Here is a 24713-nt window from a genome sequence, read left to right as displayed (position 1 = left end):
TTTTCTAAATATTGCAACTTTTAAAAGCCCTGTCTCACATTTATCTATCTTCTTTTTTTTCCATGAATAAATCTAATCACATTGGTAGAGAGCACTAGTACATACTGATAAAGCTAAAAAAAATATAGAATATTAATTAATTAAGTCATAAAGTTAAAGATGACATAATTTATCTAATTAATTGTATTGCGCTAATTACGTTTCAAAAGATTGAAGTTAGATTCTTTTGAATAAAGTTATTTACAGATTAATTGTTAAACTAAAACTGAACGAACCACAATTAAACAGGCAGCAGCTAAGTTGAAAAGGCTATTAAAAGTAATTAAAGATTTTTTTGGTCATAATGTCTGCTAAACTAATAATTTTGAGTTAGTTAAAGTGAAAAAGTACCATTATGGAGAATATATAATTAATTATTAAGTAATAGATATTTGATTTCCATTCAGCAGGCATCACTACTGCTCTTCGTAGAATTATTAGGAGTTGGATATAAAGTGAGTGGCTTTTAAATTAAAAATATATATATATTGGAAATTGTCACTCAAATCATAAGGTGACAATAGTCCACAGATTGAAGAAGTGTAATAATTTAGAGAATTTTATTTACTTGAGAGATAATATTGTGTACGACTGATCATAGTGGTACGAGCAGTAGCGAAAATACAAATATTATATAGGTTGAGTATGAGTTCTAATACTTAGATTTTAGCTTTATTATAACAGTTGATTGTAATAGCTTAGTGGACAAGGGTGTGATGAATATACATGTTGATTGCAAGCTCAACCAAGTACCAACATATACTTTTGTTGGTAAAGAAGTACACCATAGGTTAGCCCAACCCAATCCTCTCGTACTAGGGTTGACTCCTCGCAGTTCTCCCTTTAACACCAACAGTAGATAGGAACCGAACTGCACAACTAAATATATATCCGTTCCTCAAAAGTATAATTTTTTTCCAAGTTACCAAGTACACATGCACCCATAAATTGTTGAAGTGTGATAACAGACTGCATTTGAGGCAAATGTATCTTTAATACACTTATAATCATAACAAAAAAGGAAACACCAACGATATGATGTACTTGAGAAGATCTAAATGACCTCCACTTTTACTTATAACAACAAGCATGATTGATTGTTAGTCAACAATAGGGACAAACAAATAAGTAAATACTGCAAAAGAATTCAACGATGAGATTTCTTCTTCTTTTTTGTACTGGTAAACTTAATGATTCTACTATTATATTATATATAATATAAACATAAGGCGATCGAAGTAGGAATTTTTCGACTCTTGAGAGCTAAATTTTCACATTATCCAGCAAGTGTAAGAGTGTATGGAATCGGGAATATACACGCACTGCATATGTTTATACGAATTCTACCAAAGGTCGAAAGCATGTGAATTCCACCTTCAACTTTACACACATTTTGCACAATGCAAACGATTGTATCGCAAATTTGGTTCTTGCTGATTGACCGAACTGAACTTGGTGCTCATCTGGCTACCTGCATATTTATTAAATACAAACCAGTAAAATCATATATCATCAAACCCAAATATCTTTCGAAAAGAGCACATAAATGAATTCTTTCCTATGAATCTGCAGAGAATGCCTACCTTGCTGTTAATTCTGATATTCCAAGCATCATTCTTAGGTCCATACATAGGGTCGCCGACAACATAAGAAGATGAAGGAACATAACTCTTCAATAGTGGGACTCTGTCGGGCATATAATCATCATCGCTCTCATAATAACACCTTTCCTGATGTGGTCCTAGAGCTTTGAGGATCATTGCCAATAATATAGTTAGCCCCTGCACATGGAAAGATATAGGCAAATGGTCAAATAAGTAAGAATATGAGGGGGGGAAGGCTGAAAGGACTTCAACCCCCGATGTGAGATTTTACAACCACCTGAACGAATGAGATGAGCAAATTAAGCTTATATGGCACCCAAAACAAAGAAAATTTCATCAGATATTAGGAGCGTAAAAGTATGCTAAAGCACTAGGGCCTATTACAAAGAAAATCCAACAGATACACATTCTGGTCTAGTAACAAATTCCAGCCACATGAATCCGCAATATTATTATCAGACAAATACATGGGAATGGCTGAAAAACATCAACTAACCTTCTTTCTCATCAACAGCCAAATCTAAGTTACAGTATAGAAGGCAGAAGACTGGAGAGATGCAGGATGCAGGAATGGTTTAAAAGAACAGCTCGTTAATTGTAATAATCACTTGGAACTGGTTTATCTCACTCATTTCAGACAGCGATGTGTGCTAATGATAAATCATATAAAGGATTTAATTTGAGTGATCATATTGCCACATAACAAAAAGGAAAACAATTTATCATAGTATTGTAGTATATGAGTGTGGAAGGAGACAGACCTGCACAGTCACTACTGACAAGCCAATCCATTTACAGATATCAAAGTTATCTTTCACAAAGTGTTTGAGCTCATCGAAATTCCCTGTCGTGTCCTTGGGAAAGTCCTGATCAGGTCAAATCAAATACTAATCAATATCCAAAAGTTTACTAAAAGCTCTATAGCTAAGATCAAAATATGCGGTGCGTGTTTAATTGCAGTACCTCTTGCCAGTTTCTGTTAAGGAATACATCTACCGTCACAGCTGCTTCTATCATGAGAAGTAGGAACACAAAAACCATGTACTATACCACTTAAGGAGAAACATCACGGTGTTAATGGAATAGTCACTCAATGATGCAGGATTTTAAATTACATAGCCATACACAAATCCCGGAGATGTACATACTAAGCAACTTCACTGAAGAATCTTAAAGAAAAAAGACCAGTTCTGATTTAGCACTGCCAAGTTGAATAAGGGCAACCATCTTAATCCTAATAGTTTCAAATTAGAAATCATTCCAACCTCCCATATCAAGTCTTAGAAGCAAGTCCAAGTTCTCAAACTTCCGCAGAGCAAAAGGACTAATATCAAATAAAGATATATGCTGAAAAGGTAGCGGGAACAAAGACACTTAAGCATCAAATCTAGAAAGTGAAGACGAAAGCATGCTTGGGTAAAGAGCATAGCACCCATGAAAAATGACGATTAGTTCTAACTTCTCGCACATGGTCAATTGCAAAAGAGTCCCTCTCCTTTGTCCTGTCCTGTCCTCCTCAATCACAGGTGTAGAGATTATATCAACCCACAAAACGAAATATAAATGGTAATCACAAAGAAAGTGATAATTGTTAATTGTTCTTTTATTGAAAAATATATCAATAAACAGAACTTAAGTCACATGCAAGTAGCATTGACAGAAGTAGTAAACAAGAGTATTGCTTATTCTCATTAGTAGAGCAAGAAGATTCTGCAGTCCAAGCTAGATATAGAATCAACACAATTTCCTCCTAGAAGGTGAAGACGGTAAAAAGCATCCATTAGTCTGCTGAACTACTAGCTGATTGCTACAGAGTAGGATGAAGCTTGTCCAGGCAACTTTCTCAAAACAGACTCATCTCAACATAAATCAATTAAAAGTAAAATAATTGAAAGGATACAATATATAAGCAACAGCCATTAGCAGTCTCTGCAGCAATGTGACCCGAGCAAGTGACTATGGACAAAGTTATTCCAAGACCAAGTGTTGCGTAAATGAACCTACATTAGACAAAAGTTGCGTCACTAAATTTACAATACGAATATCCAAATTTCAAAAAAATAAAGCAAACATCTGACAGCTTATGAAACATGGGAATATCCAAATCTTGACAATTATCATTCTCAACACATTTGTATGAGTGTGTGAAATTCTACAATCAAATAAAGAAACACCATCGTTTTTTTACTGAACAAAACTAAACAGAGAACAAAGAAAAAGAAAAGGTCTGGGTGGTTTCTACATCTACTTCCATAGGCAGTCAATTTCTTATCACAAGTGCTTCCATCAAGCATTCCATTCATGATGCATGATACCAATATCCTCATATCTATTCATTTTAAGGTAATAAAATGATTCAAATCACAGTTGGTCCTAGATCATTGTAAAGATAGTCCAAGCATAACAAATGGCGTGGCCTATTATCGGTACCTATACTAGTGGGACGATGCAAGCTCTTAGTATAATAGTGGAGCTTGTGCCGTTGCAAGAGGTGTGTGACCCAAAGTCCACTCTGTAAGGTCTTACTGTAATGGATCCTATGAGTAATGGGATACAGAGGATTCACATAGCAGGGGTATAGTTAATTGAACTTGACTCCCGGAAATGAACTTCAATAAAGCAAAAGCAAATTAGCATCCCCACTCCTTTGTATCCCACGGCATCCAATAAGCAGAAAACACACAAATCAAAAGTTAGAGCAAAGTAAGGCAGCAAAAAGAACTCCAATACCCAATTTTTTTAAAAAAAGTCCTACCTTTTGTTAAAGCAAAAAAGAGCAACAAAGATTGTCCCACTATCACGTGAAGTAACTAACTTTCATAAAGCTCAGGCACATACTGTAAGAAAGTGAAACAACATTTTACCATGGTGCAGGGGCATCAGGTCCAAAGAAAGGAGGAGGATAAGGACCCATCTGCTTATGCCAAACCCTAAACATCCAAAGAGCATACAAAATCATTGCGATTCCTACCATTCCAATAACCGAATTCACCACTTTCAACAATGACTGCATACAACTCCTCGCCATCCTCGTCATATTTGCTTTCCCTCTTTTTCAACGAAAAAACGATCGGAAATTAATAATTCAACTGAATATAATTCCTGAAAACCCTAACCCTTAATTGATGCTAATTGTTTTGTTCTTCAGGGGAATAGGGTTGTTGGAATCGGAGACGATGACGGAGTCGGAGAAATTTGAAAGAATTCAGTGATTGAATTAGTCGCCGATTACCGATTGAGCTGACGTCGTTACCGTCTTTCACGCAATAAGCTAGGACAGATGGCGTTCGGAGAAGAAAAAATGGAAAATCCTTATATTATTCAATTTCAATTAGCTAATTGTATGATTGAGTAAATTAATTTATAAATTATTTTTTTAATGGTGTGGTCAGTCTTTTGATATCTATAAATAATAAGCTATGCAATTATCATTGTAATTATCTTGTTAGCCTTCAACCAAAAGCTAACAAGATTTTTAGTTACATATTTATTATTTAGTTAAATAATAAATATGTCATTGTATGAGCTATTTATTACTCATTCCTTTTGAATTTGTTAATTTGATTTTGATCTGACACATAGCTTACGAAAGTAAATTAGATTTTGAGAAAAAACATTAAGTGATACTTGAAGTTGTCCCACTTTGGACAAAAATATCCTTCGAATGTGCAATTTCTTAAAAACAAAAAGTCGGACCCATTGTTGATGTATTGAAGGATGCTTTGGTAATTTCCTATGATGAATTCGTTTTGTTTGTTTATTTTAAATTTCTAAATAATTGTATAAAATATTATGAATCACGATAATTAATTACTTAAATATTTAAAAGATATAAAAATATATAAAAGATTTGATTGACTCTTCAAATTTTACCAGTGACACATAAATTGGGACAAATGAAATAATATATATTATTTGAAAATTTCTTAGAAAGTACTATAAATTACAGTAATTAACAGCTAGAAATATTTCAGAGACAAAAAAAAATTGATTAAATCTCAAAATATTTTTAGTACTACATAAATTGAGAAAGAAGAAATGACCTCTATTATTTGAAAATAGCTTAAAAGTATTACAAATCATACAATAAGAATTAACAATTTAAAATTTTAAAAGACTTTAATGCTTTATACTTATTCTATTTCTACTTTGGACAAAAACATCCTCCCAATATGCATATTTTTTTCAACAAAAAGTGGGACCCATTATTGATGTATTCAAGGATGCTTTGGTAATTTTCCTATGATGAATTCATTTTGTTTGTTGTTTAATTTTTTTAAATAATTGTATAAAATATTATAAATCACAATAATTATTTACTTAAATATTCAAAAGATATAAAAATATGTAAAAGATCTTATTAACTCTTCAAATTTTATCCGTGACACATAAATTGGACAAATAAAATAATATATATTATTTGAAAATTACTTAGAAAGTACAATAATTTACAGTAATTAACAATAGAATATTTTAAAGGCAAAAAAAATTGATTGAATCTCTAAATTTTATTAGTACCACATAAATTGAGAAAGAAGAAATAACCTTTATTATTTCAAAATTGCGTAAAAGATATTACAAATTATACAACAATAATTAGCAATTTAGAATGTTAAAAAACATAAAAAATTTTTTTACCATAGTTAACAATAATTACAAATTTAAACTATTTTAAATTAATATTAAAGTTTGATTAACTCTTTAATTTTGTCTTTGTCACATAAATTGAAACAAAAAATGATACATATTGGGCCCGTGCTAGCACAAGCTCCGATGTCTAGTTTTAAATATATGGTTGAATAATTGTATGAGATGGATCCTTTCATTTAAGTTGTATCGATCATTGATTAGGAAAGGTGATGAGATCTTAGTTGTAGTATTGTTTTTTAAAGGGAAAAATGACAAATATACCCTCAAATTATCGTAAATGGTACGCAGATATCCTTCGTCGTATTTTTGGGACATTGGTGCTCTTGCCGTCTAAAAACTAGAGCATATATACCCTTTATATTAACGGACATACACATGTCATAATCTTATCCACATATCCGACATTTATTAAATATTAGATCGAATGATAAAATTGCGTCACGTGTCCCTATTTAGTCTTCCGTTAAAGTGAAGGACATATATGCTCTAATTTTTGGATGGTAGGGGCACCAATGTCCCAAAAGTATGACGAAGGGTATCTATATATCATTTACGATAATTTTGGGATATATTTGTCCTTTTTCCCTTTTCTAAATAACCTTTTTTTGAGAATTTTTTTAATAGATAATTTGTACAATATAAAACGTATTTAAAATATATAATTTTTTTCAAATACATTTTATAAATAATTTTTGGGGAGTGTGGGGTGTATATTGATCTTTTATCTATCTTATATAAAATAGAAAGATTGTTTGCGACTTATCCTAGGATCAAGAAAGGTATTTCCAACACATATTTGAGAAAAAAAAAAAGTACAAATTATGATTAAAATGCTAAAGAAAACAAAATTATTGGCAACCACAAATAGTACTAAACAATAGTCAAAGTAAAAGAACAACAATAGTAATAAGTTGAAAGATAAGATAATAATGAAATAGTAACGAGAGAAGTATCAAAAACACCATTAAATTTGGCGTAAATTATTAGTTTCATTATCCTCGAACTATTGATAATCTTGAAAACACCTCTATTTAACTAACTAAACTTAGATATACCCCCGATACACTCATGATATGTCACATGACATAACAAGTGGTCTCAAACTCTTGCAGGAGTATGAAGTTCTTAATAAAAATCGAGAGAAGTATTGAAAACATCCCTAAACTTGATGAGAATTTAGGGGTGTATTTCACTAATGTTGCAAGATAGGGTGTATTTAGCTTGAGTATGTCAAGTAAATGAATGTTTTTAAGTCTGTCAATAGTTCAAGGATAAAATTAATAATTTGCGTCAAGTTTAAAAGTGTTTTCGATACTTCTCTCTTCTAATAATGATATTCATACGGAGAAGAGAGCTATAGAAGGTGCTCTAAACTAAAAACATGTTTTCCCGTGAAGAAAGGAGAAACCATTTGGTTACCTACTAATTTACTTTCTACCCTAATTCTTTAATATATAAAGCATGTCCTTGGTGAGCTAAAGATAAACCATATCTTAGCTAATCACATCTCTCAATTTTTTTTCTCGATCTATCTCTACCTCTACCTCTTCTTAGACTTAACACTACAACGGACTCTCACATCTCCTCTTTACGTGCCCAAATCATCTCAATCTCACTTCCCGCATCTTGTCCACCACATAGGTGATAGGTCGTAGGCTACTCTACCTTGATATATATATCTTTGTTTCTAATCTTATCTTTTCTTGGTATGCCTACATACATCTAAGCATCCTCATTTCCGTTACTTTCATCTTCTAATTAAACGTGCGAGTTCTTGACTTGCTAACACTCTGCCTCATACAACATAATTAATCCAATAATCACTTTATAAAACTTACAATTAAGTCTCGCTAGCAAATTAAAAATCCAAAATATTTTTTTTAGGAAGAGCAGGAAAACAACGTAATGGAATAGTCAGAGTTTGTTTATGATGAAGTTTCTCTTTGGTTCATAAAATTCCATCAAGAATCATTCTTCTGCACTTTTTTTCTTGAACTTACATTCTAAACTTATAAAATGATTGCATGTAATAAGAAGTTGCTGTGGTGTAGTGGTTATCACGTTAGTCTTACACACTAAAGGTCCCCAGTTCGATCCTGGGCAGCAACATAATGTTTTTTTATTGCAATTTCAACTCATCATGCGTAACTCAAGTGAACACTTTTCTATTGAAGGTTTTCTTGCAATTTCAACTCATCATACCTAACTCGATAATAACAAGTTAACACTTTTCTATTGAAGGTTTTATTGCAATTTCAACTCATTATGCCTAACTCGATAATAACAAGTTAACACTTTTCTATTGGACCTTCAAAGTGTTTTTTTTCCTCCTTAACAAAAGTGATTTCGTATCTAACAAGACTCAAATCCGAGACTTTAATTAAGGATGAAAAAATAATTATCACTCTGCCACAATCCTTATTGCTCCTTCAAAGTGTTGCAAGGCATGGAAAAGCCTATGTTTCTCATTTGGCATAATACATAAAAAAAAACATGTAATTTAACTTGATTTCATATGATATCTATGTCTCCTCATTTTTAGTGTGCATAAATAGATATTTAAATTTATATAAAATTAAACTTGATTTCATATGATATCTAGGCCTTCTCATTTTAAGTATATATAAATATACATTTAAATTTATTTAAAATTGAACAGGTAAATCAATTCTTATTTTACCTAACTTGGTTTTAGCATTTTAGCACTTAAGATATATATTATTGGGTTATTGAATACTCTTGTTCAAATATCTAAGTATGCAATAACCCGAGAAGGACAAGTATTTGACACCCATTCTTCGGCCTAATCCAGACACCGCAAATCTCTACCCTCACACTGAGCTCAAAGTGTTGCCGGAAGTCGAATTAGAGAAATATGAACGGGTTACTTGTCCGTGGACCTGCAATTTGTCTTTCATCTCTGAAATTTACTCAAGATTTTCACAATCATTTGTACCCTTCCAAGTTCTTCCGATCAACCGCTTATCCCAAATGCAATTGCATAAAAAACAAGGTCCCCCAGGTACTTTCTCTTTCACCACTCCCCTTTTCCCCCGTATTTTGGCATTGTTAATATAATTATAAATATTGCAAAAGAAAATTGATAAAAATGAAAGATTGGTATAAGCAGAGAACATTTATCTAGTATGGGTTTCTGTCTTTCACTATAATAATCTGCACATTTTTCGTTAATTTGACTAATTTTAAAGCTAAATTGGATTAATCCAGCTCAATATTTTAAAGGGAAAATGTCTGAAAAATACTTTAACTTTGACCGAAATTGTTGTTATGATACCAAACTTTATGGCTGCACTATTTAATAGTGTATTTTAAAGGTATATATGTGCCCACGTGGACACGTCACTATTTATAATTATGCAATATTTATAATGTCTACGTGAGCACATATATACCTTTAAAATATATTATTAAATAGTGCAGGGATAAAAGGTCCTTTCCAAAGTTTGGTATCGTTACAACAATTTCAGTCAAAGTTCAAATATGTTTCAGACCTTTTTCCCTATTTTAAAAGTAAAAAAAAAATTAGATGATCGATGCCAATATGATGAAAATATACATTTTAAAATGTTGGTCCAAAGGGCTGGGTAAAATAGATGTAGGGAGTAGTTAATAAATTAAGATTTCTATGTAATATTTTGGGTCATTTTTTATTCTTGATGTATCATGTATCAAAGACAAGGTAAAGCCCAATAAATAATGAAAATGTCGAAAGGCAATTTCTCGAATTTTTTATTGATGTGTAGGGTGTTGAATTTGAAATCTAGTAGCTTAGATGAAATAGTAGTGAAAACAAGTGGAGTAGAGGCGAATCCAGGATTCAGAGTCAAAGTTATTTTTTTTAAAAAAAATAGACATTCTTTTTGCACATGTTTATGTGGTATAAGCTGAAAGCAATAGGTTCAGTTGAATCCACCGAAAACAGCTAAATCTGCCTCAGAAATGGAGGGGGAGGGAGTACATACGGGGAGATGAAAAAGGTTGTTACTAGTTAGTTTGGAGCTCTGCAGCTGCATAGCTGCTATGGAACTTGTTTTAAGACCATTATACCTTTAATGACAAGTTTGATGTAGCTTCCCAAAACTTGAACAATTTGACATGTTATTGTTAGTCATTGTTGAGTAAAGGGCTGGACCAGACTCTATTCCTACATAAAAGCGGGTTACTCTGGGGGTCCTAACTTCCTATGGAGAGTTTGTACCAAACACTTCGGCCTAAAGGGAATGAGCAGCAATGATATGAGAAGATGAGGTGCCTTGGCCAGCCCAATTTAAGAAGAAACTGCATCCAGGATGTTCCAGGTGTGCTTTGAGCCCCCTCATTTCATAAATTGAAGCAAAGATTTAGGATTTTCTCTGATGCTACACAGAAACAAATAAAATGAGTGAGGACAGACTATGGATCACATTGCTGCGATTTTTTGTCCAAACAATAGGTAATTTGAAGTAAATACCGTCTTGGAAATTGGAACTCTGGAAGCAGAAGGCGAATTTTCATAACAGATGATATGGAGTTATCATTGATTCACCCTGGCAAATTATTTGATGCACACAGATTATAAATAGATCAAAACTCCAAAAGGACAATAAACCCAAGCAAGTAGCTAAAGTCTTAGAGCCATGAGATAATCATGTTTGAACTAAATATGGTCCCAAAAGGAAAGGGCTAGTGTTTGAGGCACGGGAGAAAAGAGGTCTCAGGTGTTAATCCTAGTTACAACACTTGATATCAATCCATCTTCTCTCTTTGGTGGACGGGATCACCCTGGAAACCCTGTGCTTGTGGGCTGGATAGTCTGCCAGGTGGTTAATCGAGGCATGAGCAAAATAATCCAGGAACCATCCATATCAATTGGTCGAGAGACTTAACCTGCAGGAAATATGTTAAGCAGATAGATTGGTCCTCAGTACTCCATGATGTGGACGATAGGATGTTTTGAGCTTTTCAGTTATTCAGTGTATTAATAGATTCTGTCGCGTAACTAATAAATTGAATCAAGTTGAACAAGGAAGCACCAATGTGTGGGGTAACGTGGTTCAAAACCCAGTCGAACTTTCTTGAAAATAGTTACTTGTATTTATAAGATCAAACTAGTTCCACTGATTAATCAACATGGAAATGGATAGTCACGAAATGGTTGGTGATAAAGCGAGCTTATACTAAGTTTTCTATTCCAAAATTTGTGCAATATTTTCATTCAGAAATATAAGTGAACATTTTTTCAACTTAATAGGGATTCTCGGTCCTTAAATCAGATAATCATTGTGATAGGGGAAGTTTGTGGAGCAGCATGGCTTTCTACCTGTTCAGTGTGCATGTTCCTTTAAGTTTTGGAGGCTTGTCTGCCGTTACCAGCATATTGCATAGTTCAGCTCTTGATCCACAGACCGAGGTGAGTAAGATTTCTATGTAACATTATAAACTGTTATTATTCTACTGCTGTGAGCTAGTTTAATGAATTGTGATTTAAGTTAAAGAGCTATACACATAATTTCTCGTGTTCTCTGTTGCTTCTTGTGACTGGCTCAAAGTGAAAAATTCATGCATCTTTCATTTCCTCGTTGGGCACAGAAGTTCTTACTCTTATAAATTAATTCCATCGAACCAAATTTGTGGAACTCAGAAGGGAAACATATCGCTCTGGGGTAGTAGCATTTGAAACGTCTAAATTCTCAACTAGAAAATAGTCCGTTAACTTCTGATTTTAATTAATTTGATGGTACCGTTGCTTGTTTTTCACCACAGGCATTATCCTTAGTTGTACTTCAGATGTTAGAGCTTATTGTGGTTCTACTTCTTTTAAGATGTACCGGGAATCCCCAATACAGGCTTCGTGATTTCTTTCAAGAGAAGCAACCAACCAGAGAAAGGAACTGGTTACTTGCGTCAGTTCTTGGCTTTGTGTTCTTGGTTCTTTTAGTTTTCGTAACATCAATTATCGCTGACACGTTGGTAGGTACTAAGGTAAGTTGTTTTCAATTCCTTTTTCAGTTGCAATATCAATTTGATTGTTGAAACGTTTAGTGCATTTGTAGCTGAAACATATGTTTTAGCTTAGAAGTATGCAAAACTAAAGCACTAGACAAGTTAGTTGATTTTGAATGTGTATGTAATTGATAGAGTTATTTGCATTTTAAACTTGTTCAATCCAGAAGTATCGTGGGAGATAAAGCAAATGTGCATTTACAGATGCATTTTCTCGTTAATCTTCATCATACTGTCTCGTTGTATGGTGTGAGAAAGTGAATATTATTTCATGAACTTTGCAGGAAGTTAACAATCCAATCTTGAAGGAAATTCTTTCGAGTGGTCCAATATCGATAACATCATGCATTCTAGTCTACTGTGTCATCACCCCGTTGCTAGAAGAAATCGTTTACAGAGGTGTCTTCTTAACCGCGCTTTCCTCCACAATGAAATGGCAGGAAGCAGTGATTATTAGCTCAATAGTTTTTAGTGCAGCTCACTTCTCTGCTGAAAATTTCGTACAATTATTCATCATAGGTTTAATCCTTGCATGCTCTTATTGCTGGAGTGGAAACTTAAAGTCTTGTATTGTAATTCATTCATTATACAATGCTTTAACCTTACTAATAACATATACATCATGAATTGTTGATGATGAATATCTCTTCTTGAACTGTTATTTTTCCGTCTCAAAATTTTGGATACGCGTATGAACTCACACCTAATTATTATTATGTGGGAGAACATGGAAATAATATGATTATGTTAAAGGGAAGTATAGTTGTTATTGAGCATTTGCCAGGTGAGATTTGATTCAAAAGGAGTCATTACTCTTTAAAGTTTAAAATCCTTTTAAGAAATTTGTCTCCGCTTTTAATGCGTTGAAGCTGTCAATGGAATATACTAGAAGAAAGAAGCCCCACTTCCCACCCGTTGCTTCAAGAAACATTACTTTTTAAAGAAAAAAAAGCAGTCCGACTTTATTTAGTAGGCATTAGGATCAAACGTTTTTCATTATATCAAAAAATTATAATTGATAAAAAAGACGTAATTTCATTTCTTGACTAAGTTCATTATACAAGTGTTATGTTTGATCATGAATCCGATAATCTGGACCATCTAGCCCCCTCGTGAGCCTTGCCATAGGCTGATGTTGACATTATTACCCAACAATCCCCCTCCCAACACCTACCTCATATGTATCATGTTGCTCTTCGGAATCAAATTCATAATTTTATCTCTGATACCACTTGTTAGGATCAAACGTTTATCAATATGTCAAAAGCTATAACTGATAGCAAAAGCGTCATGTTCAATCATGATCCGGACCACCTAGCCTTCTTATGAGCTTTGCCATAAACATAAGTTACTTTTAATTTTATTTTTTTCAAAATAAAAATATCTATGACCTTTTTTTATATATATAAAAGAGTTGAGTTAAACATGAAAGATTTTTATTCTTATACATAAAATATTTCTTTTTTTTTTCATTTAATTTATAAGTAACCATAAATTTCATCTTCTAACAAATATGTGCAAGCTGTATAGAAATGGACAGGCATTCATATTTAGCTGGTTCAAATGTAAACAACATGTCTCGCAAGTCGTTGGTTTATGCTGCCATGAAAAAGATTTTCTGTCTGAAAGACTTTTTGTTCAAATTTTATTCATCGGTGGTCCCTAAGAGGTCCACACAGCGCCCAATGACCACAGTTTCCGTTAAACGTATTCAAATATGCCAAGCAACAACATTGACAACTGTTCTCCCTCGTATTTATTCGCATTCGATATTTATAAAATTTTATTCTAAAAATAGTATCTGTAGAGATAAATTAAAGTATTTAGATATGCAATTTTAAAATTAGAGCGGTTAGTTACTAATTATTTCTTCTGTTCAATAATAGTCGTCTATTATATATCTATATTATCTTTTAAATATATTAAATCAAATATTTTGGGAAATATATTAGATGTTGAATACATCAAAAGTAAAATAGACATAAAAAAGATAAATTATTTCTTAATTTTTCAAATTGAACAAGTATTATTGAATAATTATTTTTAATATACTGGACAAGTAAAGATGGACGGAGAAAGAATCCAGGTCCCTCTGGAACAGCGCAACGTGTATATCTATTTGATGCGTTGGATTCCACCAAGCACAAAATTTTCTTTTATATAAACGTTGTTATCTTGCACATTTTGCTTTGAGACCAATAGAAGCTTACATACATTCTTGAAATTTTCTTTTTTATTCTCTCTTTAGAAACACTTTGAAAGGGAAAAAATGGGTGGGTTTGAGAAACAAGTTAAAGAAAGAGCAAAAGAGTTGAAGACCCTTTTCAAAAAGGGTGTGAAAGTTGTTGGAGAATCTTGCAAGAAGGGTTGGCACAAGGTCAGACACATGAGGAGTTGATTTTTTTATTTTTTTTTTAAATTAGATGAAAAAGATTTATTCTTTGTTTTTTATTATCATTTTGTGATTTTGAGGGGTTTTGGAATTTGGGTTTGGGATAGAGTTGGTTTTTGAGATTTGTAGCTAATTTGGGTGTTGAATTGTAAACATTTCTATTTTGTAATATCTTTTTTGGTAGGGTTTGTAATTGTTTTGAATTTGTGCTATTGGAAGTGCTACCTTGGTATTAATTTATCTATTCCTGGGATCTATTGAATCGTTTGCTTGCTGTGAGGTATATATAAGATATCAAGATAAAGTGTGTTTTTGAATTATTTATTTCATTATTTTTATTCTAGTAATGAGATAAGTTTTCTCACATATAAAACTCGATCATCATCACTCCTATATAAAAGAATCACATTGATAAAAAACATAGACACAATAATTTAAGTCTAGTTTATTAAACTTGTGTCTTTTATTCTTTAAATTATTTAATTATAATGCCTACTGAAATTGAGCTCGAAAGGTAAAAACATAGGCACAATAATTTAAGTCTAGTTTGGTAAAATAATGGGACATGCCGGTTTAGATTCTAGTGAATTTTATAATTTTATTTTATCTTAGACAATATTAAAGATTGCAAAAAAGAAAGAAAGTATAAATATAAACTCAAACACTATGAGGTTTAACAATTTTACTTTCAAGTTTCAAGTAGTATACGACTGCCCCGCCCTACGTACCCCTTCCATTTTTATTTTTTTTAAACCTATTTCCTAACTGAAATATTTCAGGACTTTGATCCAAACTATCCAAATCTAAATATTAATATATAAAATGTTTACAACATTATCCAAGGTAATGTATTGAAAATAATGGCCAAGATTACATCAACTTGAAGTAATCCTTACTATTATAAATAATATTATTAATATGTGAAATAGAAGATATTATATTTAAAATGTACTACAATTAAAAAAACAAGTATCAAAAGTTTAAAAAACTTCAAAAACAAAAAGTTCCAATCAAATATGTGACACCAAGAAAAAGAAAATGACAATTGCAAAATTATGATTATGGGAAACATCATACTTATCTATCCACTCACAGCACAATATATTTTAGATATACCCAAAATTTGATAAAGCTCTGAATCAGATGGTTGATAGTTCAAATCAATATGAAAATTTTCTATACCCAATATAAATGTAATTTTTTTTTTTCATTTTGAAAAAAATAATATTCTCAAGAGGTTCAGAATTTATATTAACAATATTTCTATTATAAATTATTTACACTTTCCAAGATTTTTATATGGCTACAATTCTATATATATATATTGGCAATTAACTGTTATTTATTTGTATCCAAGTATTTGTATAAAATCAGAGCTAACCAATAATGTAAAAAATATATATAATAGTTTTAAAGAGTTTCCTGTTATGCTTTAACATATATGCACTAATTGGTTTTTATGATATGTATCAAAACTTACCACTGCTGTAAAGCAAGCCTTTTTTTTGAAGGCTTGTGGATGTCTTGGACTTGCTAAGTTGTTGAACCCAATACCATTAATTCTTGTGTACATTTTAAGTTTTGTGGGACGGATGTGGATTTAAGATTATGCAGGGCAAGCTAGAATAACTTTTTAAGAGTTGATGCAGGGTGCAGGTCTATATGAATTTTACACGGATTTAAACAAAACAAAAGCTAAAAAAACTTCAACTCCAATTATATATTGATGAACATTGAATGTTACTATTGTGGATAGAGTTGAAATATAAGTTCAACTTCAATTCAAGCCTCAACCCGTCCTGCCCCATTGCCATCCCTGCATGTAGTATGGTTCTGTTTTATCCCAGCTAACGTAATATCTTCAGCCAAACCTCCTTAGAATAGTATGACAACATACTTGAAACAGGCTACATTGTGATCAATAAGCCTGGATGCCAAACAACACTGATCTAATCAACTCTATTCTGTCTAGCCATCCAGCATATGATTCTGGCACTAATTTTGTCCGCCAAAGATAGACACCGATCAATAGTGAGTCTTTTAGTGGAAAATGACACATCTATAGTATACTTTGAAAGATACTTCACCCACATCATAGTCGAGTATAGCGATATGGCTGCTTCTTTAGTAGAGTTGTTCACTCCACAAAAGTAAACTCGACTCTTAAGAATGTCAGATTTAGTAGAGTTGTTCACTCTAACTCTACCAAATCGTTTCTATTTTTTTTTTCACATCTTCATAATTTGGCTGTGTTTATCTGGAAGAAATTTGCGACTGCAGCATCTATGTTACAAAGCACAGCTATGTATTACACATCTCAGAGCAAGCTATTGAACGAAATCAGCCTTTTGATTACTAATAAGCCCACAACATGTAACAATGACAGTGAATATCCACCTCTCCTAACCGACATCACGCAAGAAAAAATATAAATACACAGAGAAAAAGTATAACAACAAGAAAAATTTTGATCATGAGAGACCTGTTTGATGATATTCGATTTAAGTACTTCAACAAAGCACCTTGTGCACCTTCAACATTTGTTAATGACTCATCTATGTTATCGTCAATTCTTATAGCAAGCTCACCTTGTTGTGCAACCATCGTAGCTAGATGTGTGAATATTCCGCCCAATTCTGAAATAGTCGATTCAACATTTTGAAGAGCAGTTGCCCTACTCTGAGAGTAACTTTCTTGTCTCGGAGCCACCTGATCTTGTAACATGGACATCTCCATTTCGTTAGACGGAGGATTATCTGAAGCCAATCTCCGTCTTAATTGGTTGCTGCCCTGAACATCATTTCCACCACTTCCTGATGTAGGAATTGACCATGGAGGTGGCTCTGCTAAGGTTTTTGGAGGTTGTTTCAAAGGATTTTCTCTAGAGAGATTTGTAGAAAATATTTGTTTTCGATCTTCGTGAGCTTTCATGTTCTTTGTCCTTATAGTAAGTGCCTCCTGGAATGATTTTGTAGCTGCCATAAGTCTCGTCTTCAGATCATCACAAATCGCAGTACAATGAACAATTGTATCTTTCGAATGAGTTCCATCAGCTACATCCATGTCTTGAAGGGCTTGTAAATCAGAAACACCGACATTGAGTGATGTGATATCATTCTTTATGAAAGTTGTCAATTCCTGAATTTCCTTGCTTGGATCGTCAAAAATGGAAGATCGTTTTGCCAATTTAGCAAGCCTATCGATTTTCTGAATGGTTTGATGGATCGTCAACCCGATTCTCGAAGCCTTCTTGTTAAATTCAGATCGATCTGGAGTTGGTAGTAGTTTTGTGGTAGAAGAAGCAAAATTCTGTTGTGATTCATGATCTGATCCGGTATTTGCTGCGATCTTCTTCAATGTTTTGGACAAAGACGCGAACTCGGAAGTTCGATCTCGATACGTCCAAGCTCCAGAAGACGCCATTGGCAAATGGGGAAAAAAAGTTGCAAGGTTTGTTGTGGCGACTCAAATAATACAGGGGAATTATCTGTGTTTCATTTTAACTCTCTGTCTGTGCTTAGTCTTCTGCATTTAGTTATAGTTTCCTTGTGTTTTGGTGGCTAGAAACGAGGGTGACTAATTAAAATTAGATGTATAAACTATAAAGACCAAATTTTAGTTTGAGACATTTTTGGTATAAAATTTACAAAATGATGATAGTTTAAAGAGATAAGTATCAAAAACACATTTGACCTATTTTTTTTTTTTAGTTTCAACTTAAATGGGGAAAATAACAATTAAACCTCCAAACTATTGGAAATGGTTCCATTATATTGGGACATTGATATTCATGTCATCCAAAAACTAGAGCATATATGCCTTTCAATATAACAGAAGACCAAATAGGGACACGTGGTGCAATCTAAAATGTTACTCATAAAGTTGACATTGTCCAATTTTTGACACAATTAGAGTAGTTCACAATGAAAAAGTACATCAACTTTATGGTCCTTCAAATTTTACCGAAATCTGGAAGTAAATTTTTCACTCTTGACCCTTCAAACGTAATTTTAAATAGATTACGAACAAATATTAGTATTGTTCTGGTTCTATGACTCTGTATTTTATGGTAAAAGAGTCAAGAAACTACTTCTTAGTCATCTTCAATAAGACATAAGGTTTTGCTTATTGGAAAATAAAATGAATAAAAAAACAAAAGAACTTTAGATGAATATCATGAGTCATGTTTACAGAAGGTTATTTATATTAGTGCTGACTTCTCTATATACTTTTTTTGTTGTGTTAGTTTTCTTTCTTCACCAAATTGTTGCAATGATAGGTATTAGTACTATATTACTGCGCTGACTTCTCCAGATACATTTTTCATTGTGTACAAAGGGCCTGTCATGTCATAAATTAGTTTCTACCTAAATTCAAGCTTTAAATGATAAAGTTGAGGATATATCAAACCATTTTTCCTTAAAATAATATTTTACTTAAGTCGAAATTCTATTAAAAATAATTTCTTTATACGTACATATTACTATCCATGAAATTCTAATATTTAATGTAGGGAAAGTGGCCCACACCTGACACCACCATTATTATAAGAACGGAAAAGGGTCAAAATTGCCCCCGAACTCTATGAAATAGGCCATTTATATCCTTCGTTACATTTTGGGATAAAAAATGCTCCTGCTGTTATTCTAAAAGACCACAAATACCCTCAAGAGTTAACACCCCAAATTTTTGTTGATGTGACAAGCCACGTGGGACTAATCCTTCCACCTAAGCGTTGCCACGTCACTAAAAATTGGGGTGTTAACTCTTGAGGGTATTTGTGGTCTCCTAAGATAACTGCGGGGGTATTTTTGATCCCAAAATGTAATGGAGGGTATAAGTGGCAATTTTGACCCTTTTCCGTTACAAGAATAAAAGATCCCTCCAGGGGCGGACCTACAGAGGGTCAAGTGGGTTCATATGAACCCACTTCGTTGAAAAATAACACCGTATATATATATATATATGATCAGTTTTTACAATTTTATATGTATATATTAACTTTTGAACCCACTAACACAAGTGTGACCCTTGGCAGAGTGGTGAAAAGGGTTTAATTTTTCCAGCTAGCCCAAGTTCGAATCCCTGTTGCCACATTTTAGTTTTATTTTTTATATCTTGAATCCACTTCGTGAAAATCTTGGGTCCGCCACTGGATCCCTCCATATCAAGATTAACTTCTTGGAGAACTTTCTAGCATTGTTGCGATTCACTCATAAGTATAATAAAATTTAGGAAAACTACGTAATTATATATACTTCACTATCATATATACTATAATTACCTATACTTTTAAAACATTACATATCTTATCACTAATTAGGCAAAGGCAAGACTCATGATAGGTCAAGTAAATAATAAGTAAAATTTAAGGAGACCCTTCAATAAAACACAGTTTTAGTTGATCTCAAAGTTTTAATATTTAAAAAGATAATAAAAACTATTTTAAATGGAGGAAAACCAATATAGAGAATACTTAAAAAAATCATTTTTTCCCAAGGGCAATAATAAAATCGCACGTCTCTTTAGGGTTTGCCACAAATTCGAAAGGCCGCCGCATCTAATTAACTCCATGTCAATTCCTGAAGAAATATTGTTTGATATATTTTCATGGCTTCCTGTCAAATCGTTAATGCGTTTCAGATGCATATCCCAATATTTTAATTCTCTTGTATGTGAACCATATTTTATGGATATTCACCAATGTCATTCTAGGATTCGAACGAAATTGCTTGTGCGCCAATGGGACCTTGTTGGTAAAAGAAACTTTTATTACACTATAGAGCAAAATGCTTCTCATCGTCGTGTTCATATTGAGGATTATTTTGATGGACTCACCAATGTAATTGATTTGAAAGGTTACTTTGTGGAGTGTGTTAATGGTTTGTTTTGCTTCTGGAGTTGTGTTAGCCAGGTTGTTGTGATTTGCAATCCCAGTACTAGACAAGTAAGATTTCTTCCTTGCATAAAACATGAATATGATGGTCTTGGTCATGGTCAATTTTTATTTGGTTATGAGCCAAAAGATGAGGTTTATAAAGTTGTTTTTGTAAAAAGAGATGAACATGATATAAGTAGCACCGCAAGGTGTTGGATATTCAGTTTAGGCATAGACGAATCATGGAAGGAGATCGATAGGGCTCCTTGTTGTTTTTATTATGGACAGGAGTGTGTTTGCATTAAGGGAGTTATTTATGTATCAAGTGGTGGTAATTCCCAAGAGCAAAATATAATTGCATTTGATCTAAAAGGTGAAAGTTTTAGAATTATTGCCCTGTGGAAAGATGCTTTACCACATTATTTTAACCTAATTGAAATGGAGGGAAAATTGGGAATAGTTGAAAATAATACAATGATTAATGGAGAGACGATAAATTTGTGGATGTTGGGAAATATTGGATGGGAGAGGCATGTCATTATTGGATTTCCCATGGAGGGGTGCCCTATAGAGCATTGTTTGTCCCAAACTTATGGTGGGAAGATTAATATTATATTCATTGCTAAAGTGAACCAGTCATGTGATACATTAAGTTATTTATTATGTTGTTATGATGTCTCAAGAAAAAGTTGGACAAGACGTGAAATAATCAATGGGGGTTGGATTCAACACATTTATAGGTGGGTTGAAACTCTCTTTCCATTGAAACACATTTGCATTGATGCAGACTCTACAAGACGTGTTTAATTCGAGTTGGAACTTTACAAGTTCAATTTAAACTATGATTCTTGGAGGCTATTCAACCCTAAACCCTAGTTCATGCCTATTGTATTCTTTTAAAGAGGCATCTCGAATATTCCACAAATTTATGAAATATTCATAAGGAGATCAAAATCAATCATCATAGTTCGGTAAATACGCCACTGACGGGCCTAGAATCATAGATAAATCTTAAGAGAGAAGAATCAAGGGAGGAACAAAATTGTACCTACACTATTGATTTATTAATAAAATATTTATGTTTCTTGATATCTTTTTGTGATTGTAATTTATTTTGTCACTTTAATATTTTGTTGCAAACAGCTCATCAACAAGTTTAAACACAATATTTGCATCTCTATATACTTTCTTTTCCCTCTCTCTCTCTCTTTATATTTGGTTTGTTTATATATCCTTATTTTTACATCTTGTTTGGATGGTTGTGTAAGATCAATTTGGTGTGTCGTTATCTTAATATTTTATTTTATTTTGTTTATAATTGTCTGTTGTCATTTAATAAATTCTATTTTATCATTCACCCTGTATTTTCATACTAGTTCTAGTTTGTGCTCTACTTTTTTTTTAGATTTATCATTCAAATTGCTAATGTGTGATATTATGTAACGATTTTACTTTCTCTGTTGTGTTCATTTATTACGCTTTCATAAATGGGATTGAATAGCACTTTGGGAAAGAGAGAGCCCTTCCAGAAATACTCTTAATTATGGACACACTCAAAAGTACAACTGGTGACTAGTATAACATCTGAATCGTTATTCAAAATAGTTTTGACAAAAATCTCACTTCTATATTTGTCTCCTTACGTTTGTGGGGTAGGTATGAAAAAGAAATCATATTTTTAGGGCATTTTTATGTGTCAAGGATATTTTTTATATATTAGAAGAGAGAGTTTCAAAGGCTGCTTTTGGTCATTCAATTGGCAAGTGGGAATATTTTTGTCATTCCAACTTCTCAAAGTGATAAGCATTGCATAGAAAAAATTGTACTATGAGTCTTATTATTTGGACCTTCTTAACATCTTTACAAAAAAACCTACACTTTTCTACTAAATTACATATTATGCCTTCTATCATTGAGTATAGTGGGGTACATTTAATTTTACAATTGACACATACACAATGATAACTTTATTGAGTTTCTATATATTTCCATTTTTATTCTCTACATATTAAATTGTTTTAAATTTAATATAGTTAAATAATTTAATAAAATTTTATTATTTAGCTTTTATATTCAAAAACAAATTATTTTTTTAATATTATATATATCATTAAATAGCTATATAAGATTATTAATAGTCATATTTATATTTTTAAAGTATAATTAATAAAAAAAAATTAATAAACTCCTAATAAATAATTTATTAAGAAAAACGTCAAATTAATTTAAATTATTTCTTTTTATATTTGACTTACTTATATAGAAGAGACAGTTTTCAAGTTTTGAGTAGTTTCAACATCTTACGGTACATACTTGTAATCCAACTTCTAATTGATATCAAGTTATGATATTTATTATAGAAATCATTTCCTCATTTCAAAAGAAGAAAAAAAACTTATTTTCTAGAGGAAATATGTTGCAAAAATTTTTGCTCATCAAATAGAGAAAATTAACATTTTACAGAACACACCGATAGATTCATCAAAAAAATTTCTCCAATTTCACATAAAAACAAATTTAACAAAAAAAGGGAAATATTACATAACAATATTGGGCCCGTGCTGACACGGGCCATTACTTTCTAGTTTTTTAATAAAAATGAGTTTTGACTTTTTTACAAAGAAAGATTCTATTTATAAGCGAACATGCGATAGAAAGATGAGAAAGTTTTGATGGAAATTTTTTGAACAAATATAAATGTATTAATAAACCTTGTTCCAATTACACTTCCCCCTTTTCATTTTACTTATTTTGTATGTTAAAAATGGTTTTCACCCTCTAACTTTGTTTTACAAATCAAACTCAACCCTAATATTACACCTCAGAAAATCCTACATTAGATTAGATAAAAATAAAAAAAAAATTTATGGTGGGAGAGGCATAAATATGATTTGATATATTTTTTGGCAAACAATGTGAATATTTCTATTAACAAAAAAGTCATTTACAAACTATGAGCACCACCCTTCCCTTCTTCCCATAAGATGGAGGGTAGCCTCAATTCAGAAAGAAAGAAAAAACAAACTATACTAGTTACATAATTTGTGCCAAAAAACTCCTATATCTAATTGCTTTTTTTGTATTTTTGTACATTTCTATCCTTACTTCAATCTCACATGTAATATTCCCCACTATATCAGCATGTTGAACACTTGTTCCTTTGAAGTGTTTCCAATTCCTTGCTTTCCAAATATGATAAACCATGGCCCCCCACAAGGATGCTATCACTTCCTTCTCGAATGTTTTTTTCTAATCATCTCCAAAGTAAGACTCAAGTTTGTTGCAGGCATGGGGGTGTTAGTCCAGCTTAGGAGTGTTGTCCTCACCCTTGTGACATATTCACATTCTACAAACAAATGCTTATTCGTTTCCAAAACTGCCTCTTGACATAGGCAACAGTACTCAATAGTAGCAACTTGTATATTCATAAGCATCAGCCTTTCTTTAGTGAGTAGCCTCTTCTGTGTTGCTAGCCACATAATAAATCTTTGTCTTAGCAGTGATATAGAGTTCCAAATTAGTTCTGAGGTTGCCAATTGTTCTCTATGGCCCAACAATGCAAGATATCCACTTGTTATTGAGTATTCTCTATTAGCAGTGAGGTTGAGTTGCCCTTGTGTATACTAATGTTGCATTTTGATCTTTAAGGCATTTAATTTTCTCCAATACCAACTACTATCAGCCGGAGCTTTATGATCCCAAAAAATACATGTTTTGATGTATACACCATGCACCCATTTCACCCATAGGGACTCCTTACATACAACAATCTGTCAAACTAGCTTACCTACAGAGGCTACATTCCAGTTCCCACACCCCTTAATGTTTAAACCACCCTGCACTTTTGGAAAACATACTTTGTCCCATGAAATCAAAGAAACTTTCCTCTTCTCACCATTATTACCCCATAGGTACTCTCTACACTTCTTATCAACCTCCTTAGCTACACTCTGAGGGAGTATAAATACTGATCCCCAGAAATTGTGTTTTGAAAACAACACTGCAAGTACCACTTGAAATCTTCATGCATATGAGAGTTGTTTAGCATAGGTGGTTTTAATCCTATGTGTTAACTTTTCTACCAATTGATGACACTCCATTTTCCCTCATTTTTTTTATGTGAGTGGGAGTCCCATATATCTGATGG

The 24713-nt window shown here is 32.5% G+C and overlaps 3 protein-coding genes and 1 non-coding gene across 4 annotated transcripts in view; 2 read left to right on the top strand and 2 right to left on the bottom strand.

The window, feature by feature from the left end:
* Positions 1-1113: 1113 nt before the first annotated feature.
* Positions 1114-24713, bottom strand: part of LOC125878027 (tetraspanin-19) — a 367072-nt gene continuing 343472 nt past the window's right edge. Inside the window, exons 2-7 of the mRNA XM_049559328.1 lie at positions 4508-4684; positions 3544-3643; positions 2607-2687; positions 2405-2509; positions 1623-1820; positions 1114-1510 (exon numbers count right to left, since the gene is read on the bottom strand). Coding sequence (XP_049415285.1) covers positions 1499-1510; positions 1623-1820; positions 2405-2509; positions 2607-2687; positions 3544-3643; positions 4508-4680 — 669 coding nt within the window. The 5' untranslated portion in view covers positions 4681-4684 and the 3' untranslated portion in view covers positions 1114-1498. The remainder of the gene's footprint in view (positions 1511-1622; positions 1821-2404; positions 2510-2606; positions 2688-3543; positions 3644-4507; positions 4685-24713) is intronic.
* TRNAV-UAC (transfer RNA valine (anticodon UAC)) lies at positions 8330-8402 on the top strand. Its single transcript has one exon. It is a non-coding gene; the product is annotated as a tRNA-Val (tRNA).
* Positions 9060-12931, top strand: LOC125878023 (uncharacterized). The gene is made up of 4 exons (XM_049559323.1): positions 9060-9315; positions 11545-11703; positions 12057-12275; positions 12581-12931. The coding sequence occupies exons 1-4, from the start codon at positions 9169-9171 to the stop codon at positions 12920-12922; spliced, it is 867 nt and encodes a 288-aa protein (XP_049415280.1). The 5' UTR covers positions 9060-9168; the 3' UTR covers positions 12923-12931.
* Positions 17034-18182, bottom strand: LOC125878022 (syntaxin-31). Its single transcript, XM_049559322.1, has one exon. It carries the CDS (start codon positions 18109-18111, stop codon positions 17101-17103), a length of 1011 nt encoding a protein of 336 aa, XP_049415279.1. The 5' UTR covers positions 18112-18182; the 3' UTR covers positions 17034-17100.

This window comes from Solanum stenotomum, chromosome 9, assembly GCF_019186545.1.
Source record: "Solanum stenotomum isolate F172 chromosome 9, ASM1918654v1, whole genome shotgun sequence".
Lineage (NCBI taxonomy): Eukaryota > Viridiplantae > Streptophyta > Magnoliopsida > Solanales > Solanaceae > Solanum > Solanum stenotomum.
The sequence above is the reverse complement of the archived record's forward strand: the minus strand, read 5'-3'. Positions and strand labels throughout refer to the sequence as shown.

Bases quoted from the DNA above. Each gene is read 5' to 3' on its own strand.
- LOC125878023 (XM_049559323.1), top strand. From the start codon at position 9,169: ATGAACGGGTTACTTGTCCGTGGACCTGCAATTTGTCTTTCATCTCTG. The intron at 9,316-11,544 runs GTACTTTCTCTT...TCAACTTAATAG, and splicing joins TAAAAAACAAGGTCCCCCAG to GGATTCTCGGTCCTTAAATC. The intron at 11,704-12,056 runs GTGAGTAAGATT...TTTTCACCACAG, and splicing joins CTCTTGATCCACAGACCGAG to GCATTATCCTTAGTTGTACT.
- LOC125878022 (XM_049559322.1), bottom strand. From the start codon at position 18,111: ATGGCGTCTTCTGGAGCTTGGACGTATCGAGATCGAACTTCCGAGTTC.